At 35.6% G+C, this 22,361-nt stretch overlaps 5 protein-coding genes across 5 annotated transcripts; 4 read left to right on the forward strand and 1 right to left on the reverse strand.

The window, feature by feature from the left end:
• Positions 1-196: 196 nt before the first annotated feature.
• LOC132796771 (nucleic acid dioxygenase ALKBH1) lies at positions 197-1,749 on the forward strand. The gene is made up of 3 exons (XM_060808047.1): positions 197-387; positions 509-1,074; positions 1,138-1,749. The coding sequence occupies exons 1-3, from the start codon at positions 271-273 to the stop codon at positions 1,508-1,510; spliced, it is 1,056 nt and encodes a 351-aa protein (XP_060664030.1). The 5' UTR covers positions 197-270; the 3' UTR covers positions 1,511-1,749.
• Positions 1,750-2,811: 1,062 nt separating this feature from the next.
• LOC132795297 (myb protein) lies at positions 2,812-6,019 on the forward strand. Its single transcript, XM_060805952.1, has 2 exons — positions 2,812-4,995; positions 5,164-6,019. Exons 1-2 carry the CDS (start codon positions 3,540-3,542, stop codon positions 5,799-5,801), a joined length of 2,094 nt encoding a protein of 697 aa, XP_060661935.1. The 5' UTR covers positions 2,812-3,539; the 3' UTR covers positions 5,802-6,019.
• Positions 6,020-6,674: 655 nt separating this feature from the next.
• Positions 6,675-13,187, reverse strand: LOC132795296 (ran-binding protein 16). The gene is given in 19 exon segments (XM_060805951.1): positions 6,675-6,909; positions 7,012-7,082; positions 7,296-7,415; positions 7,483-7,622; positions 8,005-8,066; positions 8,122-8,199; positions 8,274-8,412; positions 8,494-8,899; positions 8,971-9,124; positions 9,184-9,476; positions 9,611-9,993; positions 9,995-10,291; positions 10,356-10,502; positions 10,657-10,680; positions 10,682-10,873; positions 10,938-11,037; positions 11,523-11,752; positions 11,824-12,219; positions 12,991-13,187. Coding segments are annotated over 19 exon segments (3,285 nt in total). The 5' UTR covers positions 12,994-13,187; the 3' UTR covers positions 6,675-6,859.
• Positions 13,188-13,784: 597 nt separating this feature from the next.
• LOC132796370 (probable arginine--tRNA ligase, cytoplasmic) lies at positions 13,785-16,353 on the forward strand. The gene is given in 6 exon segments (XM_060807524.1): positions 13,785-13,893; positions 13,962-14,105; positions 14,179-14,522; positions 14,595-14,936; positions 15,145-15,199; positions 15,201-16,353. Coding segments are annotated over 6 exon segments (2,025 nt in total). The 5' UTR covers positions 13,785-13,848; the 3' UTR covers positions 16,296-16,353.
• Positions 16,354-17,291: 938 nt separating this feature from the next.
• On the forward strand, positions 17,292-22,330 carry LOC132796352 (autophagy-related protein 101). The gene is made up of 3 exons (XM_060807496.1): positions 17,292-17,428; positions 17,509-17,856; positions 20,333-22,330. Exon 3 carries the CDS (start codon positions 20,653-20,655, stop codon positions 21,307-21,309), a length of 657 nt encoding a protein of 218 aa, XP_060663479.1. The 5' UTR covers positions 17,292-17,428; positions 17,509-17,856; positions 20,333-20,652; the 3' UTR covers positions 21,310-22,330.
• Positions 22,331-22,361: the final 31 nt, after the last annotated feature.

Below are 22,361 nucleotides of genomic sequence, written 5' to 3' on the forward strand. Positions count from 1 at the left end.
ATAAAATATTTTCTTTTCGAAGAAAAATAAATTTATGATCGATTGGGACAATTTGTTTCATAAAAAAATAACTTCCCAAAACTGTTTTACTTGCCAGAGTGTAACCATGATCAATATTTAAAAAATGTACATTTCAACACAGTTGGAATATACCAAAAACGCCAAAAAGTCCGATTAAGAATCGATAGCAATCACACGCTCTCACAGCTGGTAGAACTAGCTACTCAGAGATATGAGAGTTTATTGTGATTACAAAAAAAGATTTGCAAAATGTTCAAACAAGCGTTCCAGCAATATAAAAAGAAAAATCCCCCGCCCGACCTACAAGATGTGATTGACGTTGACTTGTACGAAGAAAATAAAATTACATCTCACAGTTGGCATAATGTAAGTACATAAATACAATACAGAGTATGTTCTAAACATGTGGGAAGCAAACTGATGAGTTGCATATGCACATGTATGTGTGTGTGTGTGTGTTCGCACACATATGTACATACATATGTAGTTGGTGAAACCTGTGCATATCTCTGAATCTGCATTCATTCAAAGTGAGGCAAGACTGCGGCAGGCTGTTGGACTGCAGCCGGAGCATTTGTGGCGATGTTACCAACTGTCAAATCATCCTGGACTACTGCTCATTCGGAATCCGTTTACATTGAGCGGTCAACGCTATTGGATTGCACGCGGTCTTCGAGACTATTCACAACCGCCATACGTCTCTAACTTGGATGCCACAAAGTTTTCACCTGCTGCTCTATCCAACTGGTGGCAAGAGCTGCAAAACTGCAGCAACAATGGTGATGTTAAGCTGGCCAGCCGCCTTAAGGTTGCAATGCGCTGGACAACGTTAGGATATCATCACAATTGGGACACCAAAGTCTACGATGAAGCAATGCACTCAACGTTTCCTTCAGATTTGGCAAGTTTATGCGAAGCATTTTGTGTGACACTTGGATACACCAACTTTGTGCCACAAGCTGCCATCGTCAATTATTATCCCATCGGCACTTGTTTATCAGGACACACAGATCATTCGGAGCTAAATCATTCGGCACCATTGTTCTCATATAGGTACATAAATAATAATGAATTAGTTTGCAAAACATTCTATTTCTTTCCGTTATATATTTACAGTTTCGGACAATCTGCGATATTCCTTATAGGTGGCACGACATTAAATGAGAAACCTTCGGCGATATATCTTCGTAGCGGCGATGTACTAGTAATGTCGGAAGCATCCCGCCTTTGTTATCATGCTGTTCCACGTGTTATGACAACTGATCAGGAGCCATGGAATATTGTCGAATCAAAAGCTAATACCTCTAAAGAAAACAATGACGTTGGGAACATGGATACAAATCTTAATAATGCATTGGACTCGAAATTATTCGAAAAAGTGAAGGATGAATTATTCTGGCAACCGTTTAATGAGTTCATTCACGAATCGCGCATTAACATGAATGTACGTCAAGTGTTGCCAATGGGTATGCATCAAATCCCGACCTGATTTTATTGACTGTCATTGGCAATTGACTTGTATGTACTTATATTTAAAACTTTATGTGTGTGTTTTACGTTGTAAGAACAAAGACGTTGTAATTTATTGTACATTTAAATTAACTGAGTATTATCATAATATGTTGATAATTTCTATTCATGAGGAATACATTTAACAACCCATACAATTTTTGTGATACAAGTAATTTCCTACAATAAATGAAAAGAATGTACCTCAAATGTGAATGACTAATAATCTGGAACTAACTTTTTTTTTAACTATGATCATCGTGAGTTTTTTATCTTTATAGGTGGAAACTGAGTAATATTTCTACATTTCACTTTAAGACCTATAGTAAAATTTAAAATTCAACGAAATACGTGTATAATAGTTAAAAATATAAACTTCTTGAGGAAAGTAATGAGCAATATAATTTAATACGACAATAATTGGGAGGTCTGTAAAATCAACACTTTGCAACCTTCTCTGAGTCCTTAGTTCCTGAATATTTTTTCAACTGAGAAGCCTGAATTCTTTTAATTGGATAACGAATTTTCCTCAAAAATTTGCGAAAATATGTTTATGTCTAATGAATAATCTATGTTTGTTCTAACTGACTGAACCAATCAAGCACAACCGAAATGGTAATAGCTAAAAGGCTCAATTTTAAGACTTATCATTATATTGGCAAAGGCCTAAAGGGTAGAATGATATATTATCAGAGTGTGGGGTTTAAGTCTGACAAGCAAAACACCTATCGAAGCTTAAATTGCAAATAAAATATAATGTTCGCTGGTAATCGCGCTATCCACTTGGGTTCGAGTATGGTCGACAGACGTCGTGAAAAATTTAAGAGAAATAATTTACAATAAAGCTGTAGTTTGGCAATGCATTTTTACTTATAGTTACGATTGTTGGCTAAATGTTATAAAACACTAATTATACAAAAAATTAAATAAATAGAATAAAAACAAGTGCTTAACAACGAATATATCGGGATTATATTCTCCAAATTTTAACACAGAACAATAAAAATAATAAATAAGTATAATAAAATATCGATATTTGTAATTTTAAATATTGTGTACGATATTTATTTTAAACGTTTCGCGTTGTTATTCCTGCTATTATGCTTGTTTGATAACATTTTCCTAAGTCACATAAATATAACGAACATGAAAAATTGTCAATCGATAACTGAATAAACAATTCCCAATTTTTTGTTCCAATTCCACGTTTCGGATTGATTAGATGCTATCTTGCTCAATGATATCGTTTTGGTTCCGTTTCATGAAACTCGTGGTTCGATAACAAACTGTAATCGACGCCGTCAAGTAAATTCAATGCTTTTGTGACAGAATTAATTAAATTGTTTATTACTTGCAAGTGGACTATTAAAAGTCGTAATCGAATAAATAACTGTCAAATGTTAACAAAACTACGAGTTCGGTTCTAGTATGAAAATAACTAAAGTTACGTCGTAGCCGGATAAATTGAAATCACGGATGTGGATAAACGCAATATTTACAATAAACTACATGCTATTTAAAAAATCTACAGTTGGAGGAGACGTCAGTTAAGGCGTATCGACATTGTGATTGAAATTATACATATATGCAGATATTAATTTTGATGTGTTGGATTGTGATTATTAAGGATTGCAAGAAAACACAATTGTACACAAGTCGTTTATTTTCTATTTTTTTTTTAAATGCTTAATGTTATCTTCGGTTGCAAGTACAACTGACCTCAGCCGATCTGAAAGTGATGCAACGCATCCATTATTGTCTGGAGATCAGCGACATCCGGTCAATGTGATACAGTGCCTCAGCTGTAAAGAACGAATACCCAGTAGCACATTCAGTGATATTTGCGAACATTATTTACACCATCCGCCTCCGCATGCCAGTGCTATAAAGTGTTTGTACTGTCGCGGACACGTTCATTTTTACACTAGAAACTGCGGCGACAGCACGTTGCGCACTGAAATCTTTCATTTCTGCTCACCACGAAAGTCGTAAGCAGACACTCACACAGCATGGCAGACAGTGTGTGCAACGCCAATCTTGGCGATGAGAATTTGGAATTTCTTTCGGAGGACTCTGAAGCATCTGAATATAGCGACCATGAAAATGATGGCCACGAAGTAGCTGCTGCTACAGCCGATCATTTAAAAAATAAAGAAGCAAAATTGGAGGCAGACTTTGCTGCCGATGATGACGATACTCACGGTGATGGAGATGGGGATGGGGATGGCGATGATGATGATGATGACGATAATGATGGACAATTGGCGAGGGGTAAAACAATTCACCTTCAGCTGCAGACACAGACATCAAAGATTGCGACGACTGGACATCCAAACTATGGTTTTGGCAAGCGTTGGTCGAAGTCCGAAGATGTTTTGCTCAAATCGTTGGTGGAGAAACACGGTGAAAGCTGGGACATTATTGGCACACACTTTAAGGATCGGCTTGAGCAACAAGTCCAGCAGCGTTGGGCCAAAGTCCTTAATCCGGAGCTCATCAAAGGCCCGTGGACCCGCGATGAGGATGAGAAAGTTATTGAATTGGTGCGACGTTTTGGGCCCAAGAAGTGGACACTAATTGCGCGATATTTGAATGGTCGCATTGGCAAACAGTGTCGGGAACGTTGGCACAATCACCTTAATCCCAATATCAAGAAGACCGCTTGGACCGAGGAGGAGGATAAGATCATTTACAATGCTCACATCAAGCTGGGAAATCAGTGGGCAAAGATTGCAAAACTTTTGCCAGGACGCACAGATAATGCGATTAAAAATCATTGGAACTCAACAATGCGTCGCAAATATGATGCTGAGCGACGATCGGTGAATACGTTAACAACGGGCGATTTGAAAAGCTCTCGCACGCATCTCATCACTTTGATCAAATCCGGTGGCATAGGCGGCATTGGTGCCAAGCCACCACAACAGCAGCAGCAACAACAACAGGCTGGCCATGGCAAGATAAACGAATTAAATGGTGATTCGAATATGGCCACAAGTGACTCTTGCAATGAGGAGAATATTGCCAAGAAGGATGTCAAAGCAAACAATGCAACAGCAGCTGCCGGGGGCGGAGCCGATGGACTTGGCAAACTAGTATCGATATCAGCTTCGGCGCAATCGCTTTTGCAATACACGGATCTAAAACTGGGCCACAGACCAACACCCAATATCTTGAAGCGATCCCGCAAGCAAAATGCTGCTGTCGACAATGGGCAGGCAACGACACAACATCCGTATGTTGAACTCAAGAGCGAATATAAAAACAAGCTGCCCGAATCGCCAGTTATAACGCCAATCAAATCATTACCCTTTTCGCCGAGTCAATTCCTTAGATCACCCTGTCTGACCACATTCGAGGATATGAACTTGCGAGCTAGCACGCCCGTGACTAAAGTCTATAATCGCGTTGGCATGGAAATTAAGAAGGAATTGGAATCATCATCAATTGAAACACCACATAAAAGTGAGTACAGTCATAATGATAATCTATAAAACGATTAAATATCCAATTGAATTATTGCTAAAGGCAGACAGATTGTAGAATAGCTTAAGAATCATATTCTTTAAAATTCTATATATTTTATTCACTGTACACTCTTAAAAATGTATCCCTCTTGCTTTCCCTCCGCAGGTATTGTTGGGCTGCGGACGCCAACTCCGTTTAAGAATGCTCTCGCTGCCATTGGTAAACGCGAGAAGCGTGATGGACGCTCCTATATTCCCTCAAGCCCGTCGAGTCTGGTTGAGGATTTGGCCGAAATTATCAACGAGGAGCAGATGAATGATTCAGACCTTAACAACAGTAGCAAAGGTGTCGGCGAAAACACTGAACGCGACGATCGCTCGGATCTTGAGTGTTCCAATTCACTTGCATACAGAAGCGTACATTCCCCAGCGCCAAAGCGTACGAGAAAATCATTGCTTCCTAGTTGGGGCTATAACATACAATATGGAAAGAAGACGTTACCGTTCGAAACCGAAACACCAAGTAAATTTTTATCATCGGAGCAATCGCCTGCACATTTTTCGCCAAGCAACATTATGAAAGATTCACTATGCGGCGGTCAGGATCTGCTTTTCGATGAGGGCAAAAAAGAGAATCGGCCATATTATCATCGGCTTCGTGGCTCAACGAGCGATCATCTGTTAGATCCAAAATGGGCTCGTGTTGCTTGCGGAAAAACCAAAGATCAAATTTTCATGGAACAGCAGGCGCATGCATGTCTCGCCTTAATGCCGCGATCGTTAAATTTTGAGAAGCAAAAATGAGTTCTTAATCAATGTAGATCATGTAAAAAGAAACTATTAAATCGAACTTTCCCAACTACATCGAAAATTCATTTAATTGCTATTACACTTTACTTCAATTTGCGCTCTTTAACAGGGATGGGCACAAGATTGTTAATATTTTTTTTCAAATGTAGTTAACTTTTGAATGAGAATTAATAAAAGCGGTAGAATGACAACAAATAAACGTATAAACACCACGAGAGCAAAATGCATTTTCATAAAGGTTTTATATCATATTTATGATAGTAATTAATATACATATTATTGGTAGAATATGCATTAGGTCATCCATATATTTCTAAGCGATTACTCCTAGGATTTCGTTCGAAATGGCAAATATAAGAAAGTCAATTTACTTATTTTTTATACTCTCTCTCTTTTACCCAGTGATAACTTGTATCCATTAGACCAAAGTCATTCGTAAACAAAAATCTCTATAAATTTGTTAAGGCTACCATTGTTCACATTTGACCATAACTGTTTGCAATAAATTGTATAAAAGCCAAAAAACAAAAATTATTCCCAGATTTGGTATAATAATGCGAATATTGGGGAAACTAATTGAAAACTCTGAACCATTAATGTATAAATGCGCAAAACAACAAATAAAAATTGTGTGACCTGAAACAAGTTTTTAAATGTTTTTTAATTTCACCATTAAAATTTGAAAATTCAAGTAAGGAACCGGACTACAATTTGTACTCCCAAACTGGTAAATTACAAGAACAAGCTGTATTTGTTATACCATAAAATAAATATGTAAAGAATATTCCGATAGGAATGAGATTGTGGTTTTGTGGGAATGCTGTCTCAATATTTTATCGTTTTATGTTATATTAATAAAACTAATCATTTATTTTGATTGACATTATCAATTGTATAATTTTATCAAGAATTATTTCTTAATTTAAATTAGTTTGTTTTATAAATGAGTTACTTATATACAAATACAAGATAATGTTAATAAAATTGTGTTATGACAGCTTGTTGACAGGTAACACCAGTAGATGTAAGCAAACAAAATCCAAATCCAACAGTTATACCGATATTGAGTAGTTTGTTTCAGTATACACCTGGTATGAATTCTCTGCAAAAATAAATTAATAGAATTCGGTTTTTATTAACTCTGATGCATACTCATATACTATTCTATTGTGAATAGGGAATATGTATATAAAGTAATCAATACCTGTAGAGTACGTCGTCGATTTTGGTAGATTAACGACATCTCGCCGAAACGTTGATAAATTCTGCGTAAACCTAAAGCAAAATAGAAGGAAATATTCACATAAATTACTTGTAACTTTATAAAGTAAAACTCTTTAAAATATTAATGATTTCCTACTTTCAAATTTGTATGCCTTTGTGTTTACCAAAAGTGTTTTTTAAAGTTTTGCAATCTCTTGATCTCACATATTCAACAATTTAATTTACTTAATTATTGTAATACAAACAATGTGGTTTTATCCTTACTTTTCCTTATTTTTACTGGACACATTACGCTCTATGCCAAGCATTAGGTCCTCAAACCACTGAGCCATTGTTTGCTGTTTCTCTACAGGTTGTGTTCGTATTATTGTTTCTTTTAATGATCTAGATAACAAACAAAAGTTACTTTTCATTTGCATTTTTGTTGTTAATCATTTTAAAGGATAATTACCGGTAATAGTCCTCATAAAGCAGAATAAGTACCAAAAGTGGACGAGACATGGACCATTGGTTTCTACCATCTTCAGCGAGTACATTGTTTAACAAAGATGACATCATACTTTGTAACAACTCCGAGTTCAATTCAACCACCTAAAAATATTGAAGTAGAAAGTTTACTTAGTGAGAATATTCATATTATCATAATGCCTAACATATAATAAGATAATTCTTGAATAATTTACATTATTTAAATGAAGGAATTTCCGACTTGAAATTTCAGAAAGCGAGAACTCACTTTCTTTACATTCAAACCAGTTTGTTCTATGTTGGGTACACTGTACTTTGTTTATAATTGTAGTGTGATTCGTCTGATTGGTTCCCAATCCAAGTGCAGACACCAAATAGAAAGAGAGGGACGACACACAACAAAGTAAAATGCTTATGAAGGGAATTGTTTGAAGATTGAAAGTTGACTTTTTTAAAGTCAAAAATGAGATATTTTATAAATAATTGTGAAGTGTCACATACTTACCTTAAGAAACTGTGAATTTTCACGTGTCAATCTACGTAGCTTCTTATTGGGGAATGTTGAAACTAGAAAAATAAAGATTATAATATGTTTTAAAAACAAAATATCGGAATAAATTACTTTTCAATTGCAGTTGCTTGAAGATATACGAAACGATGCTATCCAAAATGGTGCAGCAGCTGATGTAAATTGCTGAATCTAAAATTTAATAAAAATTAGAACATTAGTTTCAAGCATTGAAAGGGGGGCAACAAATAAATGAAAATACCCACCTAAGGCGGCAAGTCCCTTCGTCAAACTTTCAAGAATGTAGACAAACGCACGAGGTTCAAAAGCAGCAAGATATGTGACATGATCTTGAGATAGGCAGTTCAATAAATTGTAATATGCTGACGCCAGTTTTGGGTATTCCTGTTGATTGTAAATGTGTATTTAAGATATGTGAGGATGTTTACTTTGTGGTTACCAGTTACGGTTACCAGTTTAACTTACCAACAAGTCGCTTTGGCGAATAGACAGAATAAGCTGAGCGATGATGTCAAGAACATTGTGTAATGTGTCGTCTCCATATAATTTAAATACCCCACAGTTAACATAATTACCCCCAAGTGCATTTTTTAATATTAGAAAGCATATGGATATCCCTTTCAGTTTCATCGGATATAGTTGATCGTTTGACACTTCAAGGTGCAAAATACGATTGCCGTAAATACAGATCAGTTTTGATGCCTCTCGAAACAATAAAATGCCCATTGGGCTAGACACATTGCCAGCCAAACGTTGAGTGCGACAATGCACCAATTCGGCAAACAGCTTTAACACAGGTGTCGTGATAGCAGGTTCATGCGCCCAAAGCTCAACAGCACGAAGAAGTATTGGTAAATAATCAGTGTAGTAACTGCAATTAGTGTACCATCAATAGGAAATCAAGTGGGAATGAGTATCGAGGGCGAATCGACGAATACTTACAGCCACTCAAATAGCATGGTGTATTGAATGCGAGCATTAAGAGGTAATGCCAGACCACGTAAATCTCGCGATAGACCAATAATCGCCTTCTTCACTTCATCATTGGGAAAGCATTTGGTGTCCATCAACACATTGCCAAGTGATTCAAATTGATCTGAGAGCAAACTGTATAAAATATATATGTATAATTTAAACTTAGCTCATGCGACTTACTTGTGAGTGGTGTTAAGAAATTGTAGAAACGCTCTTCGTCCTCGCCCAAGTCAAACATTAATAAGCGACTGAGCGAAGTGTAAAACATTGTGCGACAACGCATTTCGTTCAATGACGAACTCGTACCAAGGAAGGGAAAATGTTCGCTTGTGTGATGTGTTAACATGAATTGGACTTCTTCTAAACGTGCCAATTTACGCACTGAATTAAAGTGCACCGAAAGGTCCGACAATAACATTAATGTTTTTGTTATTATTTGCTCAGAGCGACCCCAGAATTTAAGGTTAGTTATACTGAAAAGACAGAAATATAAAAAAGACGTGACTTACAGAAAGAAAAGTTATGGAGAAAAGGTCGATTTAAGTTTCCTTAATACCTTCGAACATATAATGCATTAAGTTCTGTACTGATTACAGATAACACTTACATTTTACGATTGATGAAACTGAGCAACATTTGTTCATCATTCAATCCAAATACTTCGCTTAGTCGCTTATATACAGTTGCTTTCTGAGCTTGGTCACTGCTGTGCATCTTCCGAACCTGATCTAAGAAACTTAGAATTGCCAACTCTAGCTTCTCACATCCGGTCTGCGGTAGACGGGAGTCAGTTAAACTCATTAATTGCAATACACGAATCACAAGCTCGGCATCCATATTGTCATGTTCGTCGCTGGTTGTTACTGAAAGTCTGCCAACAATGGCCGAGCCAATTATATAGACCAACCACGTTAACTGCAGCTCATGTACAGTGATATCTGTGGGGTTGGCATTTGGCATTTGTATTAGATTTTCGTATTCTCGTGCTTTTTTGATCAAAGTGCTGCACTAGAAAATTACACGTCTTGTTGTACTCGCAACGTTCAATAACCGACAACTGCTCGAGTTGTTGCTGCACCATGCAAAGATCATCTAATGGATCCTCCATATTATCACGAACAATTAAAGGCACAGCATCCAGGCGAGACTCAATGTACGCCTTAACCACTTCCGGAGTGTATGTGCCAAGTAAATGCGGATCCGGCGATTTAACATATGGCACTGACGCAACCATACGCTGCCAAAGCGTAAGCAAATAGTGGACACTGTTTGGAGCAAAGAGCCACATCTGATGAAGCAAATAAATCAGTACTTATTACAAATTCGAAAAAAATAAAACAGTACAAACTTACATGTAACGACTGTACTGTGAATTTTGCAATCAGTTCTATGGCTTCGGGATAACAAGGAACAGCAATAAGTTCACCCAGTTGATAGTTGGACTTGAGACGGGCAAGCAGACGACAGAACTCATGATAATTATCAGGATCACTAAGTCCCTGTAAAAGATACATTTAAAATGTGATTAGATAACTAAGAAGTAAAGTGTTGTTTTATCTGGAAATGTTATTCATTCATTCTTTGAGCATCATTCATAATAAACATTTTTCTTTTGATCTATCTTTTTCAATGGCAATACAAATTGATACTTACATGTAAATTGGTGAGTATATTTTTTGACACCCTCAACTAAATGGGTCAAAAACTTTGTTCGCTCCGAGTTACTAAATAGAGATCTTCGAACCGATGTCATTTGCACTAGGCACGATAGTGAGTAACTCGCTAAACCATTCGGTAATATTTGATATAAATCGAAGAACAATTTTAATGTGTTGGAATCAAGAAAAGCCGGACGCCATGCTGTCGGTATCTGTGGGTAAAAATAATTAAATTAACCATTCATCGTTTTACCATTCATCATATTAACCACAAACCTGCACATTGTTCATATCATCAGCTGATTCATCTGTAGAGCTGCCAATAAAGTCAAAGCTCAAGCAATTCTTTGTAAGACGTAACACTTGTGATATTAAACTGAACAGATTAATAAAAAAAGAAAAATCAACCGTTAGACCGTTGTTTTATATACACGAAATTAATTATTATTAAAACTTATTCTATTTAAAACATTAATTGTAATGTTCACAAAATGCAAACTTTAGAAAAATTTGATTCTTTTATTCTGCAAACGAAAACATTAACATACGAACTTTACGTCGCAATTTTATATTGAAATTCACTCTTTTACACTTATTGTTCGATCTTTGAGAAGTTTATAGAATCAATATAAAAAGCCAATATGCTGATTTCGTGGTTGTAACTGTAATTATTAAGAAGTCAAGTAGAAATACCAAAATTCTAAAATAATCTCGTGCAGAATAGTCCCGTGTCTCTTATGGCTTATTACTGTTGAAATATCGTGGATCATAAGCTAGGTTATCTTTGGTGATATGCAATGTCGCATTTTTTTAATATAGACAAATCGAAAAAATGGATGGATAAGTTAAATGTTAACTCACGCTTGTTGTGATTCGTCCATAAAATTCAAGTTCTTGCTATTGTCGCGCGCTGTATCCAAAAGCGAGCAGGAGAGTAGGAAAGTGTCGAACAGCTGTTGATCTCGATAGGATGTGGCAATCTTTCGATTTTTGGAAAATGATAGATGTGCATCCAACTCGACAATTGAATTCATTTCGGACACCAGCTGTGAGAGAATCTGTACACCAATTGTACAATGCTCAACCGATCCCTTAACGAATCGAATAAATAAATAAATAACTATTAAATACGAAGTACACATATCGTATATGCATTGCATACCTGTAAGAACCTTTTGACATCTTCAAGCAGGTTCTGAAAGATCAATTCACCTTTGTATGAATCGAACCAACCATACTTTGTGATCTTCGCTAGCAGCGTGACGAGTGCTTGAACCACAAAGTGCTGCAAGTTTGGTCTGGTTGCCAAGTAGTTAAGAGCATAGCTGCGAATATCAATGCGCTGTGTCAAAGTGATACCCTGTATTAGTTTAGTTAGGGTTGATGCAGCAAGCAGTTGGGCGTAGCTTGAATCAGCTCGATCCAACAGCAGCTGGCACTTTGGTAAGGCATCCTGGCTATTGACAAAGGATACGAGACTTTTCTCAGCATCAGCTCGAATGGTGGCGTCTGTTGCTTCATAAAGTTGCTTGCACAATATTTCCAATTGTTGGATATCCTATAAAAATATATAATATGATTATTATTATGATATTTGCAGATATTCTATTCAATAAAATAAATGGATGTGCATGTTTAGGACATTCAAATTTTATAACACACAATGGGGAAGACCTAGGAGGCTGCAATTTTTAGTTATCTTGTAGCTTTACGCTTGTGTTTGCACCTAATTGTAATTTAGACAATAATTTAAGAATTGTGGCTACAGTTTTATGGTTTACTACATTGCAATGATTTCATTGCAAACCGATGCAAACATTTCTATTAGCCGGTCAGTTTGCTTCATGTACACTTTTCCTAACACATTTACTATAGTTTGAAAAACAATCACTAGAAGCCTTCTAGACCGTTCCACAGAGCGAGTCTTCACTGTATTGTCAAATACCTTTAACCTATACAAGAGCTAACCTTTAATTGCAATATAGTACGACAAAAATAAAAAAGCACTTAAGCAGCGGTACATTAGGGAAATCCGCATTTTGTTAATGATAAGTTGGCTGAAGTAAATCACAATTTCGCAAGAACTACACGCAATTCTGCAAAATGAATAATGTTAGACCAATCACGAGTCGCATTGCAATTTACAATCATTTTCAGTTCAATTTGCCTGCACTGACGTGTGCATTGAATTGGTTTTGTTGTATAAATATTTAATGCACTTATAACAGACCGCTTCAATATAAATGTTCCATTTATCTATATTAAAATTATTAATCAAATCTACTAAATAACAAATCGTACAAAAATACGAACATGTCGGAAGACATACCATAATGCTGTTTTGATGACAAAGTACAAGCAATGTCTTTATTGTATTTCGTTAGACCATTAACGATTGCGCTCAAAGAGCTGTGATTTCTGTAAATTAGCACAGTTTTCCAGAAAAAGAACTATTTCAATTTTTTGTAAAGAAAACGATGTCAAATTTCTATAACTGCAATAACAAAGCAATTTATGCAGCGAATAGAGATGTAAGATGCATCGATATATTTAGGAGTCTACAATATTGTTATCGATTTCTAAACGCTTCTTTGATTGAGATGAACGTTTAAATCATCGAATGCTTAGATTACACTTATTATTTTTAAAATAATTTAAATATTTGGACCAAGTATGCCTAAGTAGTATTTTTATTTATTTTACTTTATGTTAATCATCGTTTGCTTCATTAAATTCAAAACTATTGCAAACAATTCTTAAAAATTTCAGAAATAGTTTTCCCAATCCTTAAATTTGAAAATAAATCTATAAATTTAAATTTGATGATTTAATATAAACTTAATTTTAACATTATATAACTTTGAACCTTTAAAACAGTCCTTGATAATTTACACGTGTTTTTCCAATCATAGCCCAAAAGAGTTTATGTTTATGGTGATTTTTAAATTTTATCTTTGTATTTTTATGTATTTTGGAATTACTTAACCTGTTCAACCCACTTGCATATGTTTTGTAGTATTCCGTGTCAGCATTTGCTTGACACGGATATGTTATCGAGTGAAAATACAACGCTATTTCCTCCTTTAACTTGTTTATAATATCGATAGTATCGATAGAGCTATTGTACATCAACTACTTTTATTCAGAATTGTAACGTGGTCAGATCTAAGTAAATAACAACTGCGGTATGTCTACTGGGCTAATAACAGAGTTAAACAAGCTGAATAGTTTGGTATGTTCATAATGGAAAAATTAGAATTGTTTTCACTATTTACAAACTATGTTTAATCCGTTCAATAGGAACGTGTAGCGAAAGAATTGCACACGAAAGTCCAATACTCGACACGAAAAGAATTGTCGCCATATGTAGAGGGTGATGACACCGTGGTTAAGCTGTTGAATGAGAATGCGAAACTTAAGCATCGTCTTGCCATAATTAATCAAGTATGTAATTTGTCTTATCTATATATCTGACCAATGACTTTTATATCTGTTGCTCAATATTGTGTTACAACAGGCAATAGCCGATGAGAAGAAGAATATGTCGCCAGAAACTGATTCGGATAATACTCTCTTGATAATGGATCATTTGGAGAAGATCTTTTCGGCAGCAATTGCAGAAGCTTATCCTCTATACAGTAAAACTCCAGTTATTATTGCAGCTGTGAATAATGTGTCCGCCAAATTCGGTGATTACCAATGCAATAATGCCATGGGATTAGCGAAGAAAATGAAAGAAGCCGGCATTAGCATATCACCGCGTGATATTGCCACTGAGATCAAGAGATGTTGCCCGGCTTCACCATTAATTGATAAAATCGAAGTTGCTGGTGCTGGCTTCGTGAACGTTTTCCTCAGCAAGTAAGTTTACTACTTGTTCCTCCACGTTTAATTAGTTGTGCATACAAATATATATTTCTTTTTTCTTTGTAGGCAACATGCTGTAAGTGCCTTGACCACTATGTTGCGTGATGGTATCAGTCCACCGAATGTGCCCAAGAAACGCATTCTCGTTGACTTTTCATCGCCAAACATTGCCAAGCAAATGCATGTTGGTCACTTGCGATCAACGATAATTGGCGAATCGATTTGCCGCCTTCTTGAGTTTTTGCAACATGATGTGCTTCGCATTAATCACCTGGGCGATTGGGGTACACAGTTCGGCATGCTCATTGCCCATTTGGAAGATCGGTTTCCCAACTTCATTAATGAGAGTCCACCAATTGGGGATTTACAAGCATTTTACAAAGAGTCCAAAAAAGCGGTAAGTATTGAGTGTTAGCACATTTAATGGAAAGACCCGAAAGTTTCATCATTAACTTTATATTATGTTGTCTTGGTTTATGTCTTCTTAAATTATTATTAAGAAAACATAGTGAAAGTCTCGTTCGCAGACTAATTTTAAATTGTGTAAAAGTTGTAGGAAACCCTTTTTTATTTGTGTAAAGCTAAATTATTGGTGTATTGTCTTTTTTACTTACAGATTTGACGATGATGAGCACTTCAAAAAGCGGGCTTACCAGCACGTTGTCACTCTCCCAAGCAGGTGATCCAAAATCAATAAAGGCCTGGCAACTCATATGTGACGTTTCGCGACAGGAGTTCCAAAAGATTTACAATCGACTAGACGTCACGATTGAGGAACGTGGCGAATCATTTTATCAATCGCGCATGTTGTCTGTTGTCGAGTTTTTGCGAAGCAAGAATCTCTTGGAGCACGACGATGGCCGTGAAATTATGTGGCCGAATGTTAATAAAACTGGCATACCGCTAACAATAGTGAAATCGGATGGAGGATTCACATATGATACATCAGATATGGCTGCAATTAGACACCGCATAGAAGAAGAATGTGTTAACTGGATCATCTATGTTGTGGATTCTGGACAAAGCACGCACTTTAATTCCATATTTGAAGCTGCTCAGCGTTGCGGCATTGCTAATCCGAACGAACATCGTATCGATCATGTGCAATTTGGCGTCGTGTTGGGTGAAGATGGCAAAAAATTCAAGACTCGCTCTGGCGATACCGTTAAATTGTCTGATTTACTCGACGAGGGAATGAAATGTTCTTTGAAACAGTTGCAGGACAGAGGTCGTGATCAAATACTAACACCACAGGAGTTGAGCGATGCTCAAGAATCAGTGGCATACGGTTGTATCAAATACGCTGATCTTTGTCACAATCGTATTAGTGATTATGTGTTTTCATTTGAGAAAATGCTGGATGATCGAGGAAATACTGCCGTATATTTACTGTACACATACTCTCGTATTTGTTCAATTGCTCGCAGCTCTGGCGAAGATTTCAGTAATCCTGCAAAGATATTGGACGCATTTAACATTGTATTGGATCATGAAAAGGAGTGGAAGCTTGCGAAAACATTGCTCAAATTCTTTGACATCATTATCAAATGTTCCAGTGGCTTGTATCTTCACTTCCTCTGCGAATTTTGTTATGAAGTCTGCACTGCTTTCACCGAATTCTATGACAGTTGCTACTGCATTGAAAAAGACAAGACAGGCAAAATTGTTAAAGTTAATCATAGCCGCATTTTACTATGCGAAGCAACCGCCGCTGTTTTGCGACAATGTTTTAAAATTTTAGGCTTGAAGCCAGTTGCTAAAATTTAATCAGAACTTCAAAAGAATGAAATTGTCAAACCAGTAATTGAAAATAATAAATATATAAATTACATATTATAAATTCAATTTTTATAATATAAAAAATGGTGTGTTCATTTATTTGTATAACTATTGTGAAAAATATTTCAAAGGTCGGATTCGATTTTTCTTCAAATTTATTGTTATTTATTTATTTACGTGTTTAATTATTATACAAAATAATATAATAACTAAAATAGGGGAGTGCTAGCTACTAAGACCATCGACATGACAGTTAACTTATATTATGTTGATGCCTAAGAATTTTATTAGTAGTTTTACATTATTGTGAGTAAGTATGGTAAGAACAGAGGTAGGTTGCATCTGGCCAAATAGCTGAAAACATCAGATTCAAATTTTTGTTTCTATTTTCTACAACAATTTAATCCTTAATGGTGCTGGTTTGAATTGATTGGATTAAATTTCAATTACATAACAGCTGACTGGACCGAATTTCAACAAATTACATGTTTCTTGTAATTTAAATTTCTAAAATAAAAACCGATATTTAAACAACATTTAACTAATGAGATTTGAATTGGCGCTCAAATAAAACTCGATAGCAATCGATGAAAGTTACAAGTTACTTAAAAAAAAATGGTTTAAAGCCCGCGAACGTTCCACCTGTAACTTCAACTTCATATTTTTATATGATCAACCTATTATTAATAATAAAAAGCACACGTTTTTATGTAAATTCAAGTAATAAAGTATTTTAATTTCAGAAAATTGATTTCGGAAAACAACTATGCGATATAATAGTGTTTGGCTTCGGCAAAACGATCTTTTGATATTGTATAGTAGTCAATTTTGTATATCTTTCATATAAATTCAATATCGAAAATTAAAAATTGTCTCCAAAACTAAAAATCAAACATATGAACATACGTGAGTTGCACAATAAAATATATCGATGCTCGCAATAATATCGATTCTGAAAAACATGTAAAGATATCGATATTAATGAGCGTATGTTAATCCACCTCTACTCCGTGTGTTTGCTGCATCGCAGAATAAATATTAAATACGAAGTTACACAAAATAAAGATTTGTATAGTATATAAAACGAAATTGCTTCAATATTCCATTACAAGATCGTAAAGGTACTTGAATTCATTTGACATTTTAGTGAAACACTGATTACTAAACTGTTTTTTTTTTGTTTTTGTGTTTTGTATAATAGCAACAACAGTGTGAGCAAAAACAAACAACTATTAATGGCAACAACGTGCATGAAAGTATGGAAATAAAGTATAAACGCCTGCGCTTCAATTTTCTTATCTATTGAGCGAGACTATACAGCGAGGAGTGACACATTGAACGAGGTACAATTCGTAAAGTCATCAAGCAAGCAACACCACAACAAAACAATCAAAAGCATTTTGGCTGCGGCGGTTGCAGCTGCAAAAACTGTTACGCAGAGCCACCGCAGCCCACCCAACCCCCACAACAAAAACAACAACAAACACATCAGCATTTATTAGCTGGTGTAATCACATTGATATCAAATCACTCGATGCAGCAGCAGCAGGTATGTAATCATAAATCGTACAAAGTAAATTCACACAACGTGCTTATACACAAACACAAATACATGCATATGTACATACATACTTATATATGTAAGTGTTCAGGGGCATGCATAAATACAATGCGCATCTCTTTAGGTATGGTGGTGTCGAATGTCTCCAACTATCTACTTTGTGTACAGCTAAGGACTATAGTTTTGGTAATGCGTGCTTACCACACATGCTTCCATACTGCGGTAAATGAGGGGCAGTCTAAATCGTGGCTATTGGATTGGCGTGGAACTAGGGTACATAGAACATATAGAAAAATGCACTAAATCCTTGCATTGCCTTGACCATAATTGCGTATTTGTATGTAACAGATGTAACACGTTTTACTACTGTGGGCAAAAAGTAGTAAGACTTTTTAATTTATATTTCGTGCGGAAGTCCATTCGTCGAAATATTTTGTTTCTAGGTTGGCAAGACTGTCAGTAACTTCTATGCCAAATATCATATCAAAATAATCATTAGTGTTTAATATATGCCTGTTTTTCTGAAGTACAAAAAGTGCATTCGGCGATTTTTTACAATGAGTGAAATTTTTCAATAAAGAAGTTCCATTAAATTTTGTGTGCGGAATCAAATTTCGGGTGCCGAAATGTTTCAAAATGTTGCAAAAGGCCTTCGGTGATTCTACCATGTCACAAAAAAAGGTTTATAAGTGGTACAAAGACTTCAAGGAGGGTCAAGAATGAGCTCGTCAAAGTCGTTCAAAAATCAAGGTCATGATGACAGTTTTTTTCGATTTTCGTGGTGTTGCGCACTATGATTTCCTTCCATCCGGCCAAACTGTTAATAAGGACTATTATTTGAACGTTATGCGTCGTTTGCGTGAGGCAATTCGTCTAAAAAGACCAAAATTATGGATCAATAACTGTTGGTTTCTGCTGCACGATAATGCATTGTCGCATACTGCATTGATTCTTAGTGAGTTTTTTGCCAAAAATTCAACCAATATCGTTCCACAACCACCGTATTCGCCTGATTTAGCTCCGTGTGACTTCTGGCTGTTCAGAAAACTCAAACGATCGCTCCGGGGAAATCGTTTTGAGTCAATTGAAGACATTAAACGAGAATAGCTACGCGCATTGAAGGCTGTTCCGGAAATCTACTTTAAAAACTATTTCGAGGATTGGAAAAAACGTTTGCGAAAGTGTATTGTGGCCGGCGGGGATTAATTTGAGGGGGGACGAAATAGATTTGGCCGAATAAATAAAGAATTTTAAAATGATGAACAAAGTCTTACTACTTTTTGCCCACAGTATTATTGCGTTTTCTGCAATAAATGACGATGAGAAAAGCGCCAACTACAATGCCAAGCGATAAGACTTTAGTTAGAGTAATCATATTCCTTTGGATAGAAGGGTATTACGTACTTGCTCCAAATGCAACTGTTGCTTGATTTTATACCAATAATAATGGGTTACAAGTCACTTATTCGAAGCAATATTAATCGTCATCTGCAACTTACATACATATTTTCATCTTTCACTTTAAGATCGTTAGCATAAAATTTTCCATATTTTTGGCTTTCCACGAATTTAGTTATTTGTGTGTATCTCAGGAATATGGCGGTTGGGTTAAACCATCCGATTTATGAGTATTCAGGTAGGTTCTACTAGTTTGACACAAAACGTATATGGACATGTACATGTGACGTATGTACATATACATATATATATATTGGTCATTAGCCTCAACAGTTTAGATGTTGTGCATGTGTAAGTACAGGTAGATCTCAAAGACTACATATGTATGTGCATATAAAAGATTTGAGCTAACCCAGTGCTGTCAGAATTTCGTAAGCAAAAACATTGACAATAAAAGGAAAAATATCGTATTCTCCTTAAGAACGTTTAATATATCTTCAAGGACGACATCGGTAGTAGATTTTTCGTTTCCCGATTTTTTTTGTGATATGTTTATATGATACAGTATACAATTTTTGATAAATTCTATATTAGGCAATTTTAAACTTGATTATATATGAGAAGAAATGGTTATCTGCATTATTATTATTTTATTATTCAGTATAATGTGCAAACTTAGGAGTCTTCTCCTAAGTTTGTGATTCGGTCCTTTCTGTTCAATGTGATACTGAAGGATTTGACTGTTGCAAAACACGAGTTAGACAGAGACAGCGTCATTTTCAGACGAGTTAGAGAGTATGATATATTTTTACTTTTCCTTATGATTTTTTATTTTTGTTTAATTTCGGAAAATGGAAAACATATTGGTCTTATATTGGCTAGAATGAAAAAGTTGTGTACTGAAGAAACCCGCGATTTGCATTTCTCAGTTTGATATATTTTCTGTAGATAATACCAATGATGTATACTGTGTGATACATGAGAGCCTTATCAATAATGGTGATACTGATATTTGTAAACAGATATATTCTATTTATTCTTAATTCCTTTTTTCTCTTATCTTCAGAATTGCCGTATATCGCTGATCAGTTCACGCCAGGACGTCATCAGGAAAGTCGAAGCAGAGTTATATTTATGGAACAGTAAGATTCATTTGGGTACGATCTTAAGTTAATCATATAAATTGTAATTACGTAGCTATAGAAGTAAACAGCCACAAGGTAGCTTAAAAAGGGAAATTATAATCAAATTCAAAGTATTCACTTACGCTTAAACCACTTCGACCAATTTGAGACACTATAATATATAAAATAAGCACATTATACCGAAAAATCAAATTCAATCTAAGCCGTATTTATAAAGTCAAGTAAAAAACAGCGTGTAAAAATGAATGCAAGGTCTCAGGTATTCGACCTCACAATGGAGGGTCGGCAGGTTGACGAGGCGGTTGCAAGCATTTTTCATACAGTGCTTTTCCATCGCTGCTTAGGCAAATATATGTATACGGGTGATGCTCAATACTCAATTGGCACTGTGGGATATTCGGATGTGGACTGTGACTTTATCGACTTCACCTACGTATGTTGCACATCCGATAGCTTGACGCAGCGGGTGAAGCGTGCCATTAATTTGTTTAGCGAAAAGCTACGCTCAAACGAAAGCTGCGGGTCGGGCCAAATAAGTTTGGAGTTCTTTCAAAAAAAGAAAAATCGCTGGTTATTTCCACAAGAGTCGATTCCCTGGGAGGTTTGGACTGTTCATTTGGACTTAATTAAGCATGAGAACGAAGATGAGCGTCAGCTTTGTCGCGAAAATGTTTCCGACATGCTCACTGAGAAGGTTATCTACATAACGGAACTAATGAATCGACACGACTATGTGCCAAAGACACCCAGTCAAAGTGAGCTGGATCTGATCTTTGACACTTCGTTTCCCGACGTCCAGCCATATTTGTTTAAATTTGATTATTCCACGACGGGTTCGACAGTTCCGTCAATGGGAAATGCTATGAAGAAAATTATCAAAGAAACACTTGCAATGTGACTGACTGGGCAGAGCGACTTGGGTGTTTACTCAACTGGGCCACCATAACATCTATGTACTCTTTATAAACATTTCTGTTCTCGTAAAAAATTTAACTTGCTTCTGATATAAGGGATTTGAAGGCTGGTCGATACGCTGTACCTTTAAAAAAATGGACGTAAAAGGGCAAACTAAGAAACATATTTAGCCCAATTAAGTATATTCGTATAAATTCTTTTTTGATCGAAAGATTTGCGTCCATATAATAGAATAAGAGTGTGAACCACGATTCAGCTTAGTACAAAATCGTGTAATATGGTCGACAAACAATATATATTACACATTTACACGTGAAAAGATTAATTCGGAAATACAAATCTTGTGAAATTTATACTATTTTTTTTTGGTCAATGAAAACACTATTTTATGTTAAAGATATAAGAACAAAAACTAAAAAAAAAAAACAACAAAAAAAAAAAACAAGGCAAAAATTATTATATTACATTGATCTGTATCTATAATCGCGTTAATTTAACCCTGCCGGTCTGTCCGTATGCTGATCTCACCTGCATGGGATCAAAGCAATACAAAAACACATTTTAATTATAACGATCACGAATTTCTGGCCACTATGAAATAATTGAAACCCGAACAATTGTATTGATCAGTGGCGAGCGTCGTCGAAAGCGCGTTCGCCAATGTGTGTATGTTTATATAAATGAGTAGACCTGGGAACAGAATATCTTCTAGTCGGGAATTCATAGCTTAAGCCTTGGAGTCTTGCATGAGAGAAAATTGAAGGTAGGAAGGGAATGGATGGAAGGAGGAGATAAGCATAAATATTCAAATTATTGTGATTGTTCTTGCAGTGGTATGAAGATTTGGTTAATTACAGCTGATCTAAATATGTAGTGCATCAAGTATAATACAATTATTTATTTGTATGTCTACACTGTAACTGTATATTATGTAATTAAATGTAAATTTGAATTTAAATATTGTTGTAATGCTTGAAATAAGCGAAGAAATAAATTTTAACAATTGAAAACTATGAGCATTCATTTTTTCTTTAA

This window comes from Drosophila nasuta, chromosome X (genome assembly GCF_023558535.2).
Source record: "Drosophila nasuta strain 15112-1781.00 chromosome X, ASM2355853v1, whole genome shotgun sequence".
NCBI classification, from domain to species: Eukaryota; Metazoa; Arthropoda; class Insecta; order Diptera; family Drosophilidae; genus Drosophila; species Drosophila nasuta.

Bases quoted from the DNA above. Each gene is read 5' to 3' on its own strand.
- LOC132795297 (XM_060805952.1), top strand. From the start codon at position 3,540: ATGGCAGACAGTGTGTGCAACGCCAATCTTGGCGATGAGAATTTGGAA. The intron at 4,996-5,163 runs GTGAGTACAGTC...TTCCCTCCGCAG, and splicing joins AATTGAAACACCACATAAAA to GTATTGTTGGGCTGCGGACG.
- LOC132796352 (XM_060807496.1), top strand. From the start codon at position 20,653: ATGAATGCAAGGTCTCAGGTATTCGACCTCACAATGGAGGGTCGGCAG.
- LOC132796771 (XM_060808047.1), top strand. From the start codon at position 271: ATGTTCAAACAAGCGTTCCAGCAATATAAAAAGAAAAATCCCCCGCCC. The intron at 388-508 runs GTAAGTACATAA...ATACATATGTAG, and splicing joins CATCTCACAGTTGGCATAAT to TTGGTGAAACCTGTGCATAT. The intron at 1,075-1,137 runs GTACATAAATAA...ATATATTTACAG, and splicing joins GCACCATTGTTCTCATATAG to TTTCGGACAATCTGCGATAT.